General features: G+C 47.5%; 1 protein-coding gene and 1 non-coding gene across 2 annotated transcripts in view; one reads left to right on the forward strand and one right to left on the reverse strand.

The window, feature by feature from the left end:
- Nucleotides 1–22,903, reverse strand: part of LOC126109439 (mothers against decapentaplegic homolog 6) — a 238,441-nt gene that overhangs the window by 60,738 nt on the left and 154,800 nt on the right. Inside the window, exon 3 of the mRNA XM_049914470.1 lies at nt 9,836–9,892. Coding sequence (XP_049770427.1) covers nt 9,836–9,892 — 57 coding nt within the window. The remainder of the gene's footprint in view (nt 1–9,835; nt 9,893–22,903) is intronic.
- Nucleotides 622–696, forward strand: Trnal-caa (transfer RNA leucine (anticodon CAA)). Its single transcript has one exon. It is a non-coding gene; the product is annotated as a tRNA-Leu (tRNA).

Below are 22,903 nucleotides of genomic sequence, written 5' to 3' on the forward strand. Positions count from 1 at the left end.
ACACCCCGTCCGAACACACCTTGGAAGGCCCAATGGTACCGACCGGCCGCCGTGTCATCCTCAGAGCCAGGCATCACTGGATGCGGATACTGGTAAGCACACCGCTCTCCCGGCAGTATGTCAGTTTACGAGACCGGGAGCAGCTACTTCTCAACCAAGTAGCTCCTCAGATTGCCTCACAAGGTCCGAGTGCACCCCGCTCGCCAACAGCGTCGGCAGAGCGGATGGTCACCCATCCAAGTCCTAGCCCAGGCCGACAGCGCTTAACTTCGGTGATCTCACGGGAACCGGTGTTACCTCTGCGGCAAGGCCGTTGCAGGAAGTTTCCAGAATGAGATTTTCACTCTGGAGCCGAGTGTGCGCTCATATGAAACTTCCTGGCAGATTAAAACTGTGTGCCGGACCGAGACTCGAACTCGGGACCTTTGCCTTTCGTGGGCATATCTCATTCTGGAAACATCCCCCCCCCCCCCCCCCCCCCCCCGAGGCTGTGGCTGAGCCATGTCTCCGCAATAACCTTTCTTTCAGGAGTACTAGTTCTGCAACGTTCGCAAGAGAGGTTCTGTAGTTTGCAAGGTAGGAGACGAGGTACTGGCAGCTGTGAGGACGGGGCGTGAGTCGTGCTTGGGTAGCTCAGTTGGTAGAGCACTTGCTCGCAAAAGGCAAAGGTCCCGAGTTCGAGTCTCGGTCCGGCAACACACTTTTAATCTGCCAGGAAGAACCATACTGTGGTGTGCGTACTGTAAGACCTTCGGTACACACACCATCAGATTATTTGACTTGTCGCTCTAACGATGTAGGCGAGTGTCAGCAATATGTCTCGTGGTCCTATCGTGGCGTGTTTATCTTCTGCCGTTAGGTCAGACGATAGAAATGCCACTTGCATGCTTAGTGTAGCAGATTGACGGTGACCAACTTTAAACAGAACCTGATTAATTTTCACACACATTTATTAAAATAATAACAAGCATAAAAATTACTTAACTTGGTTCTGGATGCTAGTTACAATTGACAATCTGAAGTTCCCTTGGTATTGGTACGTTAAACTTATTCTCACATATATCTCCTATACTTGACAAAAGTGTCTATACATTTATCTTCATGGCTATGTACAGGAATATGGTAATCTTATTATGTGCAGACTGAAACTTGACTACAGACAAATGCAGACTGACCAATCGGAGGTCTGTACACTCGTTACAATACCTCGAGCGTTCAGGTATCACTGCGCGAGTGTGATCTGCGAGGAGAAAAGGTTCTACGTTAGCAGCAATGTCATAGGCTGCATTACATATTAATAAGCGGATCGGCGGAAGCAGAATTTGGTCCGTCTCTAAGACAGCACCATCTCGTAGTGCGGAGACGGACAAGCGCTGCGCCTGCGCTGTTGTGCTTAGCGGGGCGCGCTCTAGTGGGAAAGTTGTGTACGCGCTGACTAGGCGGAACTATGTACAAACACATACAGTGGTTCAAAATAAATCTTTGAGGTGACTGAGCATTACTGCTCTTCTTTGGATCCCCTCAACCCCACCTGCTAAAGGGGTCGAGATCGACGAGCAGTCCTCGTCAGTGTCTGCTGGCGTGCACGGAACGAGTCGCCGCTGAAGGATGGGCAAGGCGCGGAGCCTGCGAGACGCAGCCCGGCGCCTCACGCACTACGCACGCCGCGCCGCGCCGCACGCACTGCCACGCAGGGGGATTCCCGGACGCCTCAGCGGACCTCCCCCGCAAGCCACGTGCGGATCAGCGCGCCACGTGCTGTCGCCGGCCCATCACCGGGAACCCCGGCCACGGGGTCGCTGCCCTTCACATCCGATCACCCCATCCCGCCCCACACCGCCATCGCACTCAATTACTCTACCACCTCTACCTGGTTCCTCTGAAGAATTCGACAATAATCACAAAAAATGGTTCAAATGGCTCTGAGCACTATGGGACTTAACTTCTGAGGTTATCAGTCCCCTAGAACTTATAACTACTTAAACCTAACTAACCTAAGGACATCACACACATCCATGCCCGAGGCAGGTTTCGAACCTGCGACCGTAGCGGTCGCGCAGTTCCAAACTGTAGCGCCTAGAACCGCGCGGCCATCCCGGCCGGCCAATAATCACAAAAATACCACTTGTGCTCCACTGGTGTCAGATATTGATACGAAAGTAGAGTCCTGAAACGATGGCGGTGAAATGAGGAGACGAATCTCAGGATTTGTCAAGTGGCGCTATCGAAGAATGTTTAAAATTGTGCGGACAAGTAAAGGTAAGAAATCAAGCAGCACTGAAAAGAGGAGGCGCGATGAGAAGTGTATGTAAAGCTCTCTACCACAGAAACGCAGATACTACACCATCTACGAGTAGTTAAACTGCTGGTGCAGTTGAAGGGGAAAATAGTAGCGACACAACGGCTTTAGAGCAGAATATACAAAACAGATTATAGAGAATCTTGAAATATATAGCAGTTGCGTCGAGAGGGAATTATTAGTGCAATATGAAGAATGGCGTCACACCAAAAACCTTATCTTGCCCATGAAATGATAATTAAATCAAGACACTAAGCTGTCGACAGGCGTTGATATACATCAACGGAGTCAGTTGAAAATGTGTTCCCCGACCGGGACTCGAACCCGGGATCTCCTGCTTACATGGGAGACACTCTATCCATCTGAGCCGCCGATGGCACAGAGGATAATGTGACTGCAGGGACTTATCCCTTGCACGCTCCCCGTGAGACCCACACTCCCAACTTAATGTCCACACACTACATTCGTAGTGCTCCTGCCCATTACACTCATTACTCGCGGCAGACAATCTTAACCGAGTCTCGTAAGACTTCGGGCAATGCGTATGTATCCAGCACAGAAGAAGAAGGTCAATGGCCGGTTAGCCTTAACTATATGAAGATGGTATCTGTTCTTTCGGACATGTCCGAAAGAACAGATATCATCCTCATATACTATCTCGTCCACGTTGGACTGCTTTAAGGAACTTTTACTGTTTATGACAACAAAAGGTCAAATAAAACAATTATCTGTGTCAGTCACTATTTCCTCCCACAGAGCGTTTCGAGTGTTTACACTCATGTTCATTTTTGCTAGCTGGATGCAGCCAGTAGTTTTTTGTTGTTTGATTTTGCTACGTAAACCATAACAGCCGCTTGTTAGCATACTGTGGCACCAAGCTTGTAAGTTTTTATAAAGTTTACATATTGACAGATTTATTAACAGTCTGTTCCAGTGCACAGAAACCTGCAGTCAGTCATATGTATACGTATTTAACTTAATTTGTTTCAAAGAAGACGAACCAATAACATAACGAATTAAAGGTAAAGCGCCTTGTCTCAGTTCATTCATTATAATGGTCACAGTGGGGCTGATCCCTCGGGCATGGGTGTGTGTGTTTGTCCTTAGTATAATTTAGGTTAAGTAGTGTGTAAGCTTAGGGACTGATGACCTTAGCAGTTAAGTCCCATAAGATTTCACACACATTTGGACATTTTTTAACGGTCACAATGTAAGTAATGAATGGTCTTTGAGACGAGGCACTATATCTTTACATCGTTATAATCTTTGCAGTATGTTACTGTTTGGTGTTCTCTGAAGTAAGTTAAAAATGTATATTTAAGGCGAACTGCTGGGTTCTGCGCACTAGAGCACGCTGTAAGTAACTATCAAGGCTTAAAATTTATATAAATTTATAATCTTATTGCCATACTACGCTAACAAGTACCTATACTTTTTGTAGCTAAATGAAACCACAACAAACTACTGGCTGCATCCAGCTAGGAAAAATGTGACTATAATCGTTCCACGTCGTGGGAGGAAATAAAGAGTTTTATTTGAACTTGTTTTAGCGTCACACTAGTACGAAGATAGAAGGCTAAAAAATGCAAAATCTTCAGCGGTTTCACATGGTAGCCAGCGAAACACCAGAAATGGACCAACCTCTTCCAGTCCTCAGCTCGTGGTCGCGCGGTAGCGTTCTCGCTTCCCGCACCCGCGTTCGATTCCCGGCGGGGTCAGGGATTTTCTCTGCTTCGTGATGACTGGGTGTTGTGTGATGTCCTTAGGTTAGTTAGGTTTATGTAGTTCTAAGTTCTAGGGGACTGATGACCATAGACGTTAAGTCCCATAGTGCTCAGAGCCATCTGAACCATTTGAACCAACGCCTTCCTCTCTCAATTCCGCGTATAACACAAGCTTCAAATGTCTAATTACTTTATATATGAGTTAATGTGTTAAATATTAATTTAGAAATGTGAAGGTCGGTAAATGAGTTAATGTGTTAAATATTAATTTAGAAATGTGAAGGTCGGTAAGTGCAGTCATTCTCCGGTCGTGGTTTGTTGTAGTATAGGTGAAGTACGCGCCGTGAGTATACTTCCTCAGGTTCTATCCTTAATACTCGACTTAGTGTGTTAAATCTCTAACACAAGACTACCTCTTTTGAGTAGATGACGGCAGTAAATTCCATGCATGAAATATTGAAAATCAGATTTTTGTTGCCCCTGGAAGCCGTTATACATACAACCTGCCAAAGTGACTGAGTGGCCGCTTAGTAATGCAGATAACTATTTTATGAACAAAAGTCCAGCGACTATATTTCGGACCGAAAGTTCCAGCACTGCCTTCAGTTAGAGTAATTTCACCAGTGTCCACCAGTGAAGCAATGTGAGATGCGACTACTTCACCAGCTTGAAATGAATCTTGGGACCTCCTTATGACGCAGCACTCGTTCCGACATACATATCGTAAATAAAAAACAAGAATACAGTTGATTCACTTCTACTCGTAAAATAATCTTTAGCCACCGTCATTTGGACATTCAGCTCTCTATATGTGGGCACAGACGTGGACACGTCGCAGACGAAGCTTTGATAATACGCTAACATTGGATAATACTTTTAATAACGAACTACAGAACATAGTGCTGAAATACTTCGCATAATTGTTTATTGTTGGAGCTATGTCGACTATGAAAGTGACAGAGACGATGTTTACAGTACTGCCGAAAAAATAAGTGGAGTTCACGGAAAAATTAAATTTACAGAACAACTCGAGCACAGCAAAATTTTCTCGACCTCACAATGACCGAATAACAAAGGCGAACATATACTCCGAGTGTTCGAAGAACTAACAAATACGGATAAAGATTCCAAACGTCAACTTCGCCCATCAAAACAAATATTATTCGCGCAAACGAAGTTGGCACTCGGCGCAGTGGTTGATGGGAGCGACTGTACATGGGAAATGCCTCTACGGTCGCTACCATCAGCCACTGCGCTGAGTGTCCGTTTGCGCGTGTAATACAAATGGTCCTAGTTTAGATTAGCGCAGGACCCTTAAGCTTCCACTCAAAGATGAAATCTAGAAATAACTTACTAACATAATCGTGTAAAATTAAATTTTCTTCCAAACATTTTAAGTCTCATCTTTCTTTCTTTGTTCTTTCATTGGTGCCCTATGCCGCGGTTTCGCAGGGTCGGCATGGTTAGCAACGGATTTCGCAAGGTCAGTTTAGGGGTGGCCGGATGCCCTTCCCATACCCCCAGGATGCAAGCAGTGTACCCCAGCTGTCTGCGTCGAGTGTAATCCATGGAATAGTGCGAACGTGTTCAGACGTCTGCGAGTCCTGTAACTGAGGCGGGACGTGGGGACCAGCCCGGTAGTCAGCTAGTGGGATGTGGAAAACCGCCTAAAAACCACATCCAGGCTGGCCGGTACACCGGCCGACGTCGGTAATCCGCCAGGCGGATTCGATCCGGGGCCGGCGCGCCTACCCAAGTCCAGGAAGCAGCGCATTAGCGCTCTCGGCTAACCCGGCGGGTATTTTAAGTCTCATCTTTATCTACGATAATGGCGCAAGCTGAATAAATGAATTAAAATCTGTGCCACAGCCGCGACCTGGGTCTCCTTGCTTACTAAGCGGGAATGCTATTACACCAGTACATTACACCACAGCCCTCACCTCTTACGCACAATGATGCATATAGGTCGTCTGGACGCGGGCTGATTTGGGGAGGAGACCAAACTGCGAGGTCATCTGTGTCATCGGATTAGGGAAGGATGGGGAAAGGAAGTCGACCGTGCACTTTGAAAGGAACCATCCCGGCATTTGCCTGAAGCGATTTAGGGAAATCACGCAAAACGTAAATCAGGATGGCCGGACGCGAGTTTGAACTGTCGTCCTCCTGAATGCGAGTCCAATGTGCTAACCACTGCGCCACCTCACTCGGTAATAATTACTCACCGAATTTAAAATGCGGCCATAATGTAACCATTAAGAGCTGTACTTTACGGTGAACGTGTAACAAAACATGTCAACCATCAAAGTTCGAAACTGTAAGTCTTGAGGCGGTGAAGTCATGGCGCGCAAATTATCCAGATTACGTCCATCCAGTATTTAAGAATGACACTACAAACTGCAGGTAGACTTCCACAGGGAACCGAATCACTTTTGCAACACTGCGAGGGTAAGGCTCCATCCTGCTGCCGTGGGAGGTAGTTTGAGTGGCACCGATTAACACACAACAAAAACAGATTCCTCGCGTTCAGTTATGCTCTTTCAAATCATAACGCGAGTGTTTTGGAGAAGCACAACAGCTCTAGAGCGCAAAGCACGTCGTGAGCAGGGATAGCGCCTCCCAAACGTTACTCTCGCAAGCAGGTAAGAGATGACAGGCTATGTCAGCCAGCATCTGGCAAAACTTGCGTCTAAAACACAAACAAACACTCTCTCCCAACTCTGAGCAAGATGTACAATGTATCCGAGTTCGCCTGACACACAGCTAATGCGTCTCCATCATCTGAGCTACCGCTCCCCTTCAGACAATCTAGTGTATCGTCAGTTCGTGGAAGAGGGTAAACGTTCTTTTTAGTTATCTTATTAAACTTCCTGTAATCGACACAAAAGCGCCAACTGCCATCTTTCTTCCTGACGAGGCTCTGCAGAGGCTGAATGATGTCATTCTTCATCATTTTCTCTATCTCGTCGCGAATTATTCGACATTCCGTTGCTGACACACGGTATGCTCTGATTTATTTCTCAACAAGAAAAAAACTCATCCAGTGCCAGCTGCAGGTTACCTACATGACAGCTAATAAGGCCAACAAAGATTTGAATTTGATTATTTCATATAAATAACAAGCGAATTAATAAAAAACTAAATTCTGTCATAATCTACTCATTAACAGGTAAAATCTCACGTTAAAGGTTTAACACGATAATACAAGTCTTACATTTAGAAACTGTGCATATGTCGTCAACTATAGTAACTCAGGGCGCCAAAATTACCCGGACTACATAGACGTAGTATTTAAGAATGAGAGGTCTTAGTGATTTCCAACAATACACATAATTTCCAATCTTTCCGAAACTTTTTCTCTCTGATGCCTCACCCCTCCCACCCACCTTCAAAAAAAAAAAAAAAAAAAGAAACTCACTGATGACAGTGCCACTAAAGTAGAGTTATTAAACACGGTTTTCCGAAACTCCTTCACCAACAAAGACGAAGTAAATATTCCTGAATTCCAATCAAGAACGACTGCCAAGATGAGAAACATAGAAGTAGATATCCTCGGTAGCAATGCCTCCGGTCCACATTGTATACCAGTCAGGTTCCTCCCAGAGTATGCTGATACAATAGCTCCATATATATCAATTATATACAACCGCCCGCTCACAGAAAAATCCGTACCTAAAGACAGGAAAACTGCTCAAGTCCCACCAATACCCAGAAAGGGAAACAGGAGTAATCCAGTTAATTACAGTCCCATATCACTAACGTCGATTTGCAGTAGAGTTTTGGAACATATACTGTATTCGAACATTATGAAGTACCTCGAAGAAAACAGTTTATTGACATATAGTCAGCACGGATTCGGAAAATATCGTTCTTGTGAAACATAACTAGCTCCTTATACTCATGAAGTAATGAGTGCTATCGACAGGGGATTTCAAATTGATTCCACATTTTTAGATTCTCAGAAGGCTTTCGACACCGTTGCTCACACGTGTCTTCTAACCAAACTGCGTGCCTACGGAGTATCGCCTCAGTTGTGCGACTGGATTCGTGATTTCCTGTCAGAAAGGTAACGGTTCGTAGTAATAGACGGAAAGTCATCGAGTAAAACAGAAGTAATATCTAGCGTTCCCCAAGGAAGTGTTATAGGGCCTCTATTGTTCATCATCTATATTAACATCATAGGAGACAATCTGAGTAGTCGTCTTAGATTGTTTGCAGATGATGCTGTCATTTACCATCTTGTAAAATCATCAGATGATCAAAACGACTTGCAAAATGATTTAGATAAGGTATCTGTATGGTGCGAAAAGTAGTAATTGACCCTGAATAAAGAAAGGTGTCAAGTTATTCACATGAGTAGTAAAAGAAATCCGAATTACGCGATAAGTCACACAAATCTGAAGGCTGTAAATTCAACTTAATACTCAGGGATTACAATTACAAATAACGTCAATTGGAACGATCATATAGATAATGTTGTGGGCAGAGCAAACCAAAGACTGCGATTTATTGGCAGAACACTTAGAAGGTGCAACAGGTCTACTAGAGAGACTGCTTACACCACGCTTGTCCACCCTATTCTGGAGTATTGCTGTGTGGTGTGGGATCCGCATCAGGTGGGACTGACGGATGACATCGAAAAAGCACAAAGAAGGGCAGCTCGTTTTGTATTATCGCGTAATGGGGAGATAGTACCACAGACATGATACGTGAACTGCAGTGGCAATTATTAAAAAAAAAGGCCGTTTCCGTTGCGACGGGATCTTCTCATGAAGTTTCTATCACCAGTTTTCTACTCCGATTGCGAAAACATTCTGTTTTGCACCCACCTACATAGGGAGAATTGATCATCACGATAAAATAAGAGAAATCAGGGCTCGCACAGAAAAATTTAAGTGCTCATTTTTCCAGCGCGCCGTTCGTGTGTGGAATGGTAGAGAGACAGTTTGAAGGTGGGTCATTAAACCCTCTGCCAAGCACTTTATTGTGAATAGCAGAGTAATCACGTAGATGTAGATTGAGGTGTACTTCATGTTGGACTATCTGTTGGCTCAAGTTTGAACATTATTCAAATGCTTCCAGACTCTTCATGTCCGAATTCGTGTTGGTTTGAGTTTCACTTCCGTGCAACGGTACGCTACAGGTGAATATTTTCAGGAACTCATTGCCAAACGGAGCACCTGCTTAAGTGAAATAGTGCAAGGGCGCATAGAGACAACCCGGCTACCGGGACAAACCGGAGATGTGATAAGATAAGCAACCGCTGCGATCCGCTTTCCGCACCCACAACGGCGCCGCGGCAAGAAACCTACGGTTGAAGCCAGCAGAGATAGCTGCGCCAATTATTACGCATAGAGAAGAAGAAACCCAGCCGCAACTGCATTCGTCCTATCGACAATTCCCCTATTAGAATTCGAGCATCTAATCGTGCAGGTGTCGTACAAGAAGCTTTGTCCAATAATTTTCCTAGTCAATAAAGGTACCGGCGATATAGCAATACGAACAACAGAGAATGTAGCATCACTGCATCATACAGATTACAAAAATTGACTTTTACTATTCACCATTCTCCTCCGCGCGGTGTTGTTTGCATAGACTGCGACGTCAGGAAATGTCAAACCACAGCCTTCGAACCTGGAAAGTTTACTCTGTCCGTACCATTGTGAAGCGCAGCACCTTTCATACACTGTAGCCCTAACTCATCAGCGGTAACACACAAAATATGACGTGAGCCGTGAAATGTGACGTGAAAGGATGAAACGACAGGCGTGGCGCAATTACTAATTACATTAAAAGCGCCAGCGCTCAAACTGACCTTCGCCGTTGGTCGTCAGCGAACCCGGGAACATTTTCTTTTCACTAGGAGCTCGATCTGAAAGGAAAAGAACAATATCATTAGCACACTGAAAAATGACTGAATTTTTTTCTTAAATTAATACGGGAGGAGTCATTCATACCAAGAGCAGCACATAAAATGGACCTGAAATCCGATGAATACATCAAATTACAGAGACCAGTGTATCTATGAACTAAAGTGCTTTCATCTCGAACTAGACATGGACCACCCAATCTTATCTCTTTGGGCGATTTTAAGCCAACAACGAATGACATTAATTAGACTACCACAAAGTGTACTTAATTACGTAAAAATTACTACAATAAATTGCCTGCGAGACGAATTCTGAATGCAAGCTTAGTTTTCGGTATCATTATCTGAGGCATAATTGGAAAACTTCAGGCTGCAACTGTTGTGTGCCTAATAGCGGCTACAAATAATAATAATAATAATAATAATAATAATAATAATTACTGTGTAGGTCCTACGCCAGTGTACGAGTAGTAGTCATTAAGTAGTTACTGTAGTGTTGAGCTGTCAATTAGTTGCAAATGAATAATGAAGCAATTCCTGGTTCATTGTGGGAGCTACTTACAACTGTGAGAAAGCAGTTTCGTGAAATATTTAAGCATATGTGACGTATGTGTCTCAATTTTACTATTGCAGCTGCATGGTACAGAGTTTAAAGTATGTATGTGGTGGATGGTCTATGTCTATTGTGTAATGTACGGGTAAGTCATGTCCTCGCAATATCCTTTCTTCCGGGAGTGTTAGCCCTGCAAGTTTCGCATGAGAACTGTCAAGTTTATAAGATAGGAGATGAGGTACTGGCGGGAGTAAAGCTGTGAGGACGGGTCGCGAAAAGGGTTGGGCTCTTCGAAAACCACAATTCGGTAGTTTTGGTGCAGAACATAAATAACGCCTTAAATGACAGGGTTACCAGTAGTACTGGTAGCATTGCTACGGAAAGAAACATAAATGAATGTGTAAGAGAGAAACTCAGGGCCGACGAGTTTTCTAGGTTTGTTTGTTTGTTTATTTTGTACATAATTAGAACTGCCCAACATTCGTTGTTAGTCCACTTTTATATACTTACAGAATATAAATTGCATTTTATAAGCAATAAAAATTAGTTGGTCGCGTAGTTCCTGCGCTTTAACGTAGCCAAATGGTTCAAATGGCTCTGAGCACTATGGGACTTAACAGCTGAGGTCATCAGTCCCCTAGAACTTACTACTTAAACCTAATTAACCTAAGGACATCACACACATCCATGCCCGAGGCAGGATTCGAACCTGCGACCGTGGCGGTCGCGCGGTTCCAGACTGTAGCGCCTAGAACCGCTCGGCCACTCCGGCCGGCTAACGTAGCCAAAGCAATTACTTTTGATGCAAGTACAGTTTACATGCATACACATAAAAAAATCTGTTGTTATTTTGTACTCAATAGAACGATCTTCATCATGATCAAAGACAATCTGTCAATTAAGGCGTGGACCTAGAAATAACGGATAGGCTTCGTCCCGCCGTAGCCCTCAGTGGTTCAGAACCCCACAGCAGTTCATCCACCCCGCCGCCGCCGCACACCGAACCCAGGGTTATTGTGCGGTTCGGCCCCCCATAGATCCCCTGGGAACGTCTTATACCAGACGAGTGTAACCCCAAATGTTTGCGTGGTAGAGTAATTATGGTGTACATGGAGACAGTGTTTGCGGAGCAATCGCCGACATAGTGTAACTGAGGTGGAATAAGGGGAACCAGCCAGCATTCGCCGAGGCAGATGGAAAACCGCCTGAAAAACCGTCCACAGGCTGGCTGGCACACCGGACCTCGACACTAATCCGCCGGGCGCATTCATGCCGGGGACCGGCACGCCTTCCCGCTCGGGAAACAGCTCGTTAGACCGCGCGGCTAACCGGGCGGGCTGGACTATGTGAGTAAGTTTCGTTTAACAAGCTGTAACCTCCATCAAACTGTGTCACACGTTTAATACTGATGTTTGAAAAATTGGCGATTATGTAATGAGTGTTACATTCTTACGAAATAGTGAAATTGCAATCTAACACTTTTATTTCTAGCGCTCAGAAAATTACGTTTTACACCTCAGGAGTAATTACCCCCAGGTTGGGAACTACTGGTCTACAGTTACTTATGGTAGCCCATTTTGGGGGGGGGGGGGGGGGGGGGGCAGGCAACGGCCTACAACCTACAATCAGACCATTCCTAGCGAAACACTCTCACCTTGAAACCAACCTTCGGGTTGGCGGAGTTGCTAACGCACACCAGTACCGTGTTGGTCGACTCGGTGGCGAGCAGTTTCGAATCCTGGTGGTGGATTAAATTTTCACAGTCAGTATTTGGCCGGCAATGGGAGGAGAGGTTGCGACGTACAGTTCCTGATCACCAGACCTGGTGACGGAATCGCCCTGTATGTACTACATTACTTCAATCGACGTCAGTCGGGAGGACGACGGTTCAATCCCGTCTCCGGCCATCCTGATTTAGGTTTTCCGTGATTTCCCTAAATCGCTTCAGGCAAATGCCGGGATGGTTCCTTTGAAAGGGCACGGCCGATTTCCTTCCCCATCCTTCCCTCACCCCAGCTTGCGCTCCGTCTCTAATGACCTCGTTGTCGACGGGACGTTAAACACTAATCTCCTCCTCCTCCTCAATCGACGTTTCTGAAAGATATCGCTAGAATCGAACATAAATTTTCAGGTGCTAGGAAGTCCTGTTTCCCTCGAGTGTGGCCTTTACGAAAGCGAAAGGTGGACAATAAAAAGTACAGAACAGAAGCTTTTGAATTGTGGTGCTACAGAACAATGCTGAAGATTACATGGATAGGACTTTAACTAATGATGTGATACTGAATTGGAGTGATTCTAAACTGTAGGTCTCACCGTAACAGGCTAGCTAACTCAGTTCAAAGGATAGGGGGAAGGGCCGGCCGGAGTGGCCGAGCGGTTCTAGGCGCTACAGTCTAGAACCGCGCGACCGCTACGGTCGCAGGTTCGAATCCTGCCTTGGGCATGGATGTGTGTGATGTCCTTAGGTTAGTTAGGTTCAAGTAGTTCTAAATTCTGGGGGACTGATGACCTCAGAAGTTAAGTCCCATGGTGCTCAGAGCCATTTGAACCATTCAGCCCACGGTATTATAGTCATGTGTCGTGCTTGTGTCGTTCAGTTGACATACCACTTGTCCCGCAGGGCGAAGGTCCCGAGTTCGATTCGCGGCCCGGCGCATAGTTTTAAGCTGCCAGGAAGTTTCCTTTTCTAGTCTTTTTATCCGCAGCTGCAGACTGAGTTCGTCTCTAACATACTCCTTGCACGCAGGAATCTGCCGAGCGGGGTGGTGCGGTGTGTCGATGTTTTTGACCGGGAGACGACGCCAAGGCCGGGCGGCTCCAAGGCCGGCTGCAGCGGCGCACACACCTGCCGCAAAAAGCTCGCCGCGCACCCGGAACTCTACTCTGCTCTCCACCGTACCCCGCAGGGCCCCCGCAACACATCTTCTGGACACCGACGCCCTCTTCGCTATTTACCTCCTCCGTCTTACGCACTATCTTATATGAGGGAAAACCGCTGCCATAAGCCGACGCGTTGAAAAATAACCGCTTGGCTGCTCTTGAAAACAATTTATTTAATCATCAGAAGGCTGTTGCACGCAGCGACTGTTATATTGACTTGTAAATAATACACTCCTGTAAATGGAAAAAAGAACACATTGACACCGGTGTGTCAGACCCACCATACTTGCTCCGGACTGCGAGAGGGCTGTACAAGCAATGATCACACGCACGGCACAGCGGACACACCAGGAACCGCGATGTTGGCCGTCGAATGGCGCTAGCTGCGCAGCATTTGTGCACCGCCGCCGTCAGTGTCAGCCAGTTTGCCGTGGCATACGGAGCTCCATCGCAGTCTTTAACACTGGTAGCATGCCGCCATAGCGTGGACGTGAACCGTATGTGCAGTTGACGGACATTGAGCGAGGGCGTATAGTGGGCATGCGGGAGGCCGGGTGGACGTACCGCCGAATTGCTCAACACGTGGGGTGTGATGTTGTCGCCAGTGGTCGGCGGAAGGTGCACGTGCCCGTCGACCTGGGACCGGACCGCAGCGACGCACGGATGCACGCCAAGACCGTAGGATCCTACGCAGTGCCGTAGGAGACCGCACCGCCACTTCCCAGCAAATTAGGGACACTGTTGCTCCTGGGGTATCGGCGAGGACCATTCGCAACCGTCTCCATGAAGCTGGGCTACGGTCCCGCACACCGTTAGGCCGTCTTCCGCTCACGCCCCAACATCGTGCAGCCCGCCTCCAGTGGTGTCGCGACAGGCGTGAATGGAGGGACGAATGGAGACGTGTCGTCTTCAGCGATGAGAGTCGCTTCTGCCTTGGTGCCAATGATGGTCGTATGCGTGTTTGGCGCCGTGCAGGTGAGCGCCACAATCAGGACTGCATACGACCGAGGCACACAGGGCCAACACCCGGCATCATGGTGTGGGGAGCGATCTCCTACACTGGCCGTACACCACTGGTGATCGTCGAGGGGACACTGAATAGTGCACGGTACATCCAAACCGTCATCGAACCCACCGTTCTACCATTCCTAGACCGGCAAGGGAACTTGCTGTTCCAACAGGACAATGCACGTCCGCATGTATCCCGTGCCACCCAACGTGCTCTAGAAGGTGTAAGTCAACTACCCTGGCCAGCAAGATCTCCGGATCTGTCCCCCATTGAGAATGTTTGGGACTGGATGAAGCGTCGTCTCACGCGGTCTGCACAAAACACGAGCGCTGGTCCAACTGAGGCGCCAGGTGGAAATGGCATGGCAAGCCGTTCCACAGGACTACATCCAGCATCTCTACGATCGTCTCCATGGGAGAATAGCAGCCTGCATTGCTGCGAAAGGTGGATATACACTGTACTAGTGCCGACATTGTGCATGCTCTGTTGCCTGTGTCTATGTGCCTGTGGTTCTGTCAGTGTGATCATGTGATGTATCTGACCCCAGGAATGTGTCAATAAAGTTTCCCCTTCCTGGGACAATGAATTCACGGTGTTCTTATTTCAATTTCCAGGAGTGTAGATTTCAGCTATCAGTCGCCTTTTTAAATTTTATTGGAAGATCTAGAATTCAGCTACAAACTAGCCATTCTTAATGCACTATCATTTTTCATCAATGCGTGTAATGCCTGTTGGTCAGGCTTCATCCACAGTTCATTGAAGCCGCGCGGGATTAGGCGAGCGGTCTGGGGCGCAGCAGTCATGGACTGTGCGGCTGGTCCCGGCGGAGGTTCGAGTCCTCCCTCGGGCATGGATGTGTGTGTTTGTCCTTAGGATAAGTTCTGTGTAAGCTTAGGGACTGATGACCTTAGCAGGTAAGTCCCATAAGCTTTCACACACATTTGAAAAAGTTAATTGAATACTCAATTCAATGAACTGTGGATAAAGCCCGACCAACAGGCATTACATGCATTGATGAAAAATGATAGTGCATTGAGAATGGCTAATTTCTAGCTGAAATCTAGATCTGCCAAGAAAATTTAAAAAGGACGACTGATAGCTGAAATCTATTATTTACAAATTTATTTAATGACCAGTTTCGTAGTGCTTTAAAATCAGAAAAACAGGGGTGGTCCGGTGCCATGTGATGCCACCTCAGACAGCTCGGGGCAGATGCATCCCTGCGATTTCTGTAGCCAATTTTGTGCCAGTTTAGACGAGCATCGCAGTCCGTATAACACGCCAGAAACGATTTCACCGAATGAGGATGTTATGCCGGAGCCAAGGTAGCCCCTGAGGGCCGGCAACCCATATTACACCACAGAGGACGGGGTTGTCTATGTTCAAGGCGTACCAAAAGCACTATAGTAAACACTGGCTATTTACATACAAGGTAATGGAAACAGACATTCCGACCAATACTTCCTGTAGGAAGAGCTCGAGCCACGGCCTGCAGGAAGTATCATTACGGCAAAACATGATTGGCTGGAGACGGCTATTTAGGGGCTAGAACCAGCCTCGAAGTTCAGTTCATTCCAGATGCCGACCTCATGGACTTCGACGGCTGAAGATTACGTCTTCGTCTCTGAATTGGACTCGTGTGTGTGTGTGTGTGTGTGTGTGTTTTACCACGAACCTTTGTGGAAAATTAGAAGTGTATTTTTGTTTGCCTCAATTAGCGGACTTTTACTGCCATCGTTATTGTTACCTTTCTTTTGTTGTTCAGTCATCAACCTTGTAAACGTACATAAATAAAAGTTGTGTTTGTGAAAAATTGCGAACTGTCAGTCACTACAAAGGATGTGCATCCAGTAAAACACATTTTTCCTAGCTGGTGCTCTCCTCTTTTACAACTGTAAAAGAAGCCCGCGAACATCAGGATTGCTGTTCCTATTCTGATTACTCATTGCAATTTGTGGTGCAGTGCAGTACAGTGCACAGAAAACATACAAAAACACATTTGAACCAGCGTTTTCATTCATTTCGTGTGTGATATATTAACCTCTGATATTGGTGATATTAGTTCTGAGCTGTTTCGTCGATGCTGCACCGCGATCCTCCGAATATCCTACGGCTGAGAAACCATGTCCTGAGGAAAGTGCTTCGTTCCCCTCTAGAATTATCTGTACATGGTTTGACAGATTAGCTCGGAAGGGTTTCAAGAAGCCTCTGGAAATTTGTGGAATATGAACACTGCTAGGGAAGTGCTCTCTCAATTTGATAAGCACTGGGAAAAGACTGCAGTAGACAGCTAATGCTCGTGCTCCCAAAGCATGATTCCACAATAATGCTGCTAGTGTTGACGATCTGGGAACGCAATCTAAAAAGAAACAGCAGGCTTATATCCTACCAGCTACCTGCAAGGCATTTGGTCCAACATTTCTTTCTGGTGCTTGCCTCAAATTCGTACAAGACGTTCCCATGTTCGTTACAATTGTGTTCGAATTATACACTCCTGGAAATGGAAAAAAGAACACATTGGCACCGGTGTGTCAGACCCACCATACTTGCTCCGGACACTGCGAGAGGGCTGTACAAGCAATGATCACACGCACGGCACAGCGGACACACCAGGAACCGCGTTGTTGGCCGTCGAATGGCGCTAGCTGCGCAGCATTTGTGCACCGCCGCCGTCAGTGTCAGCCAGTTTGCCGTGGCATACGGAGCTCCATCGCAGTCTTTAACACTGGTAGCATGCCGCGACAGCGTGGACGTGAACCGTATGTGCAGTTGACGGACTTTGAGCGAGGGCGTATAGTTGGCATGCGGGAGGCCGGGTGGACGTACCGCCGAATTGCTCAACACGTGGGGCGTGAGGTCTCCACAGTACATCGATGTTGTCGCCAGTGGTCGGCGGAAGGTGCACGTGCCCGTCGACCTGGGACCGGACCGCAGCGACGCACGGATGCACGCCAAGACCGTAGGATCCTACGCAGTGCCGTAGGGGACCGCACCGCCACTTCCCAGCAAATTAGGGACACTGTTGCTCCTGGGGTATCGGCGAGGACCATTCGCAACCGTCTCCATGAAGCTGGGCTACGGTCCCGCACATCGTTAGGCCGTCTTCCGCTCACGCCCCAACATCGTGCAGCCCGCCTCCAGTGGTGTCGCGACAGGCGTGAATGGAGGGACGAATGGAGACGTGTCGTCTTCAGCGATGAGAGTCGCTTCTGCCTTGGTGCCAATGATGGTCGTAGGCGTGTTTGGCGCCGTGCAGGTGAGCGCCACAATCAGGACTGCATACGACCGAGGCACACAGGGCCAACACCCGGCATCATGGTGTGGGGAGCGATCTCCTACACTGGCCGTACACCACTGGTGATCGTCGAGGGGACACTGAACAGTGCACGGTACATCCAAACCGTCATCGAACCCATCGTTCTACCATTCCTAGACCGGCAAGGGAACTTGCTGTTCCAACAGGACAATGCACGTCCGCATGTATCCCGTGCCACCCAACGTGCTCTAGAAGGTGTAAGTCAACTACCCTGGCCAGCAAGATCTCCGGATCTGTCCCCCATTGAGCATGTTTGGGACTGGATGAAGCGTCGTCTCACGCGGTCTGCACGTCCAGCACGAACGCTGGTCCAACTGAGGCGCCAGGTGGAAATGACATGGCAAGCCGTTCCACAGGACTACATCCAGCATCTCTACGATCGTCTCCATGGGAGAATAGCAGCCTGCATTGCTGCGAAAGGTGGATATACACTGTACTAGTGCCGACATTGTGCATGCTCTGTTGCCTGTGTCTATATGCCTGTGGTTCTGTCAGTGTGATCATGTGATGTATCTGACCCCAGGAATGTGTCAATAAAGTTTCCCCTTCCTGGGACAATGAATTCACGGTGTTCTTATTTCAATTTCCAGGAGTGTAGTTACAATCAATAATGAGAAATAGAGAAATTTATTGTGTTGTTGCATAAATTCTTTGCGTTTTTCAGTACGTTTCATAAACGCAACAGTCTGCCAACACTGGGGTAACTTTTCGATTCTGCGACTGTAGAAATCACGTGGTTTTGAGGAAGAAATCATTGGGCCATGCTCGGAGAGCATTTTCATCCGGAAAGGGACTTCCTTGAGGTCGTTCGATAGAGAGCGGGAAAGGTGAAAACCTGAGGGCGCGCCGGCCGGGCTGGGCGAGCGGTTCTAGGCGCTACAGTCTGGAACCGCGCGACCGCTACGGTCGCAGGTTCGAATCCTGCCTCGGGCATGGATGTGTGTGGTGTCTTTAGGTTAGTTAGGTTTAAATAGTTCTAAGTTCTAGGGGACTGATGACCTCAGAAGTTAAGTCCCATAGTGCTCAGAGCCATTTTGAACCCTGAGGGCGCGAGATCAGGTAAATAAGGTGGGTGCGGAATGACTTGCGAATCACATGGTGTCAATGTGACGTAATGTGCTACGCTCGCGTCACACCATTGCTGCATCGCTATTTTCGCTGGCTGTATTAAAAGAGACAAATTACGTAATTCGCCACACTTCACGCTTCCTCCGAACATTTTCTGCGTTGACGTGACGTGCCTGTCGCTAACCTGTCACCTTGTCGAAATAATCGGAAAATTATGCATCAAGCGTGGTGCCGGCAATCCTAGACTCACAGACGAATACCGTCTAAGGTTGACGAGCTGTTTGCCTTGGACAGCCTTAGAAATAAGCTTCGTTGTAAAGGGGGCGGGGGGGGGGGGGCGGTGTCTTAAATAAAGCCACTCAAGTTAAAACCTGTCCAACACGTAGGTTTCAGACCTTTAATACGTTCCCCTCACAATGTGGTCAAATAAACTGCTTGTGTCCGAGGTGAATTCCGTATGAGGATCCATGCTCTGCGCTCGCTTTAACCTAGGAGACAAGGTTCATTAGTTACACCTACTACTAATTTGAGCCCTGTGGCACTGGCTTGCCATTCGAAACAAAATCGACAGATACAAAGGTAATTTCCACAGTACCGCAACGAAGTGTGATGGGACCGTTACTGCTTACAATATACCAGGTCATTCAGCTGCCCAAATCGATGGGTTTTATCCAACCTGTAACGCCTTCAAATATCACGCTCGAGATTTTCACACTTCATCGCTCGCGATGCGCAAACTGCTAGTTCAAGAGAAAAAAAATGTACAGGACCTTTTCGAAGGAAATTTATGTTGCTAAATTTTTCGCCAGATGCCATAGTTTTCGAGTTATTAAAGAAAAACGTACGACAGTGACTTTGAAACGCACCCCCACTCCATCACCGGTCAGAATTTCGAGTATGGTGTTCATGGCACTCCCACCTACCACTGTTCACTGTAATAAGTTTAGTGCCTGTGTTCTGCTACCGCACCGCAAAACCGTGCGATTAGTAGACGAAAGGACGTGCCTCTCCAATGGGAACCGAAAACATTTGATCGCAAGCTCATAGGTCAACCGATTCCTCCACAGGAAAACACGTCTGATATATTCTATACCACACTGGTGACGGCATGTGCGTCACATGACAGGAATATGTTGTCGACCCACCTAACTTGTACACTTGGCGAATGGGTAAAAAGATTCTTCTACCTTGCCCGATTCAGGTTTTCTTGTGGATGTGATAATCACTCCCAAAAAAGTGATGAAAACATAAGAGTTTGTCAGATAATAATTGTCCGAAAATAAAACATTAAACTTTTCACTCGAGGGAAGACTTGAACCAAGGACCTCCCGTTTCGCAGCTGTTCACGATAACCACGGTGCTCCTGAGCTCACCTTTCCCTTGATGTTGCCTATCTTTCGCATGGACTACTCAGTTTGTATATTTTGCTTATTTTTTTCATAGTTCCACACAACTTCTTCCTGTTTTCTCGGTTGATCTGTGTTCAGTTCTTCAAGGCCTAACCACTGTGCCAACTTTAAATCTGAGGGGGGTGCGATGGGGAGGTTCCCTTGTGAGCACTGTGGGACGTAACAGCTGAGGTCATCAGTCCCCTAGAACTTAGAACTACTACAACCTAACTAACCTAAGGACATCACACACATCCACGCCCGAGGCAGGATTCTAACCTGCGACCGTAGCGGTGGCGCGATTCCACACTGAAGCGCCTAGATGCGCTCGGCCACCGCGGCCGGCGCCTCTAGTCAGCTGATCGAGATGTTTGTTTCTAAATAATGACGCCATGCACCGTCTGTATCACCTACAGTCCAAGAACGAGGTAATACCGTCTCTTTGGCGCAATTTTAATTACGAACAGTGGACGACAAGTGGCGCAGAGTTTCGGACTGTGTCGAGGCGAGGTTTGTTTTGAGATTACGGCGAGCCCGAGTGCGTGGAGCGGCGCGTTCTCGCAGTGGCGCCAGCCGCCGGCTAAAATTTGCCGCCGACGCCGGGGGCCCTGCGAGAGGTTGGCGAGGCCGCCGCGCCGCCAGCCGGATGTCGTGTGCCGCGCTCTGCCCTGGCACAGCCTAGCGTGTGCAGTGTTTACGGGCGCGCGGCGCGTGCGCTCCTAGAGCGAGCAGCCGCCCGAGTGTCTGTCTGCACTCTCAGCACAGGGGTTCACCCCACGAGCATCCGCACAGGCATCAAGATTACTGGACACACCAGAGCCCGATACAGGCGCCGAGATCACTAGGCCCACAATAGTCCCTACAGGTATCAAGATTACTTAGACACTCGAGGGTCCATACTGTTACGGCGTGGCGCCAGTCGGGTACGAGAGGGCAGAAAGAGCTGTGAAGAAGACGTCAGCCTATAGCACGCTGACCGACCCCTTCTCCAGGACGACAACGCGACAACAGTGGCCTCTATGCGAAAAGAACACAAACGCTGAAGCCGGCCGGGGTGGCCGAGCGGTTCTAGGCGCTACAGTCTGGAACCGCGTGACTGCTACGGTCGCAGGTTCGAATCCTGCCTCGGGCATGGATGTGTGTGGTGTCCTTAGGTCAGATAGGTTTAAGTAGTTCTGAGTCTAGGGGACATGACCTCAGAAGTTAAGTCCCATAGTGCTCAGAGCCATTTGAACCATAAGCGCTGACTGTCCGGGGCCCAGTTCTACAATATCTTCAAGACTGGTCATTTCGCTGGTACTATGCAGCATTCTCTATACTGAAGAAACTTCCTGGCAGATTAAAACTGTGTGCCAGACCAGGGCTCGAAATCGGTTGACCTATGACCTTGCGATCAAATGTTTCCGGCTCCCATTGGAGAGGCACGTCCTTTCGTCTACTAATCGTACGGTTATGCGGTGCGGTCGCAACATACAAACACTAAACTTATTACAGTGAACAGAGACGTCAATGAACGAACGGACAGATCATAACTTTGCAAAAATAAAGTAAGTAAACTTTTCGCTCGAGGAAAGACTTAACCAAAGACCTCTCGCTCCGCACCTGCTCACTCTAACCACGGCGCTCCTGTGCTCACATCCTCCTTGATGTTGCCTATCTTCCGCATGGACTACTCAGTTTGTATATTTTGCTTACTTTTTCATAGTTCCACACAACTTCTTCCTTGATCTGTGTACAGTTTTTCAAGGCCTATCCACTGTGCCAACTTATAACTAAATCTGAGGGGGGTGCGATGGGGAGGTTCCCTTGTAAGTACAATACAGATTCGAACTATAAATCGCAGAACGTGTATCGGCGTGGTATATTAAACAGTATATTACAGGTGCCAGTTGAGAATAGAGAATGATGAGCAACAAAATTATGACCACTACCCACCGCGAGACTGAATGCTGAAATCCAATGACACTAATGACTTGGCAAAGGGCACATTGTTACGGCTCCCTGCCTGGGAATGAGCATCCCTGAAACGCCGAACGTGCTCAGCTGTCCGGATGCTACTGTCGTGAGCGTCTTCAAATACGCCGCCGTCCAGGCCAATAGCAGCCGGAAACATGCAATCCAGCAGGGACTAGAGATGGGTAGTTTGCGAACGAACGGGTGCAAAGGAACGGTTCACCAAGATGAACGAAAGGACCGAGGAACGAATTCCAAGGAACGATCGGTTCATAGTTCACTTCGGTCGCGGCGGGCTACTTATAGTTCCCGGGAACGAGGAACGATCGGTTCATAGTTCATTAGTTCACCTCGGTCGGGCGGTCACTTCGGCAGTTCTCGTTCCAGCCTCCGTCCCGTGCTCGTCTCAGTCTCGGTTTCGCTCGGCCGCACTCGTCGTTCTTCGCATGACCGCCTGTCTCAGTTCCACTGCCGACTGCTCCTAGTTAGTTCAGTATCCAGTTGTTCGTTTCGTTCACTGCGCTCGCCTATTTTACATGTGTTCCAAACTGCTCTTGCACTTGGTTCTGGCTATTCAGCGTCCACCACCGGCAATCAAAAAGTATTTTATAGTAACGTAAATTACATAAAAATTACGCTGTATGTAATAGGTAGCTACGTCTTTTCAGGTAACAAAAGGGCATCTCAGCTCACTTCATTATATCGATGAACAGCAGAAGACATACTTATAACAAGGCAAGTTTTTTTTTGTTATTCATATATTTTTTCGTTTCATCGACTTGATTTAGCAGCTAACTTCCAATCATTTGCTTAATTTTTAGTGTAAGAAAATTCATGTAAAACGATT

This window comes from Schistocerca cancellata, chromosome 12, assembly GCF_023864275.1.
Source record: "Schistocerca cancellata isolate TAMUIC-IGC-003103 chromosome 12, iqSchCanc2.1, whole genome shotgun sequence".
Taxonomy (NCBI): Eukaryota; Metazoa; Arthropoda; class Insecta; order Orthoptera; family Acrididae; genus Schistocerca; species Schistocerca cancellata.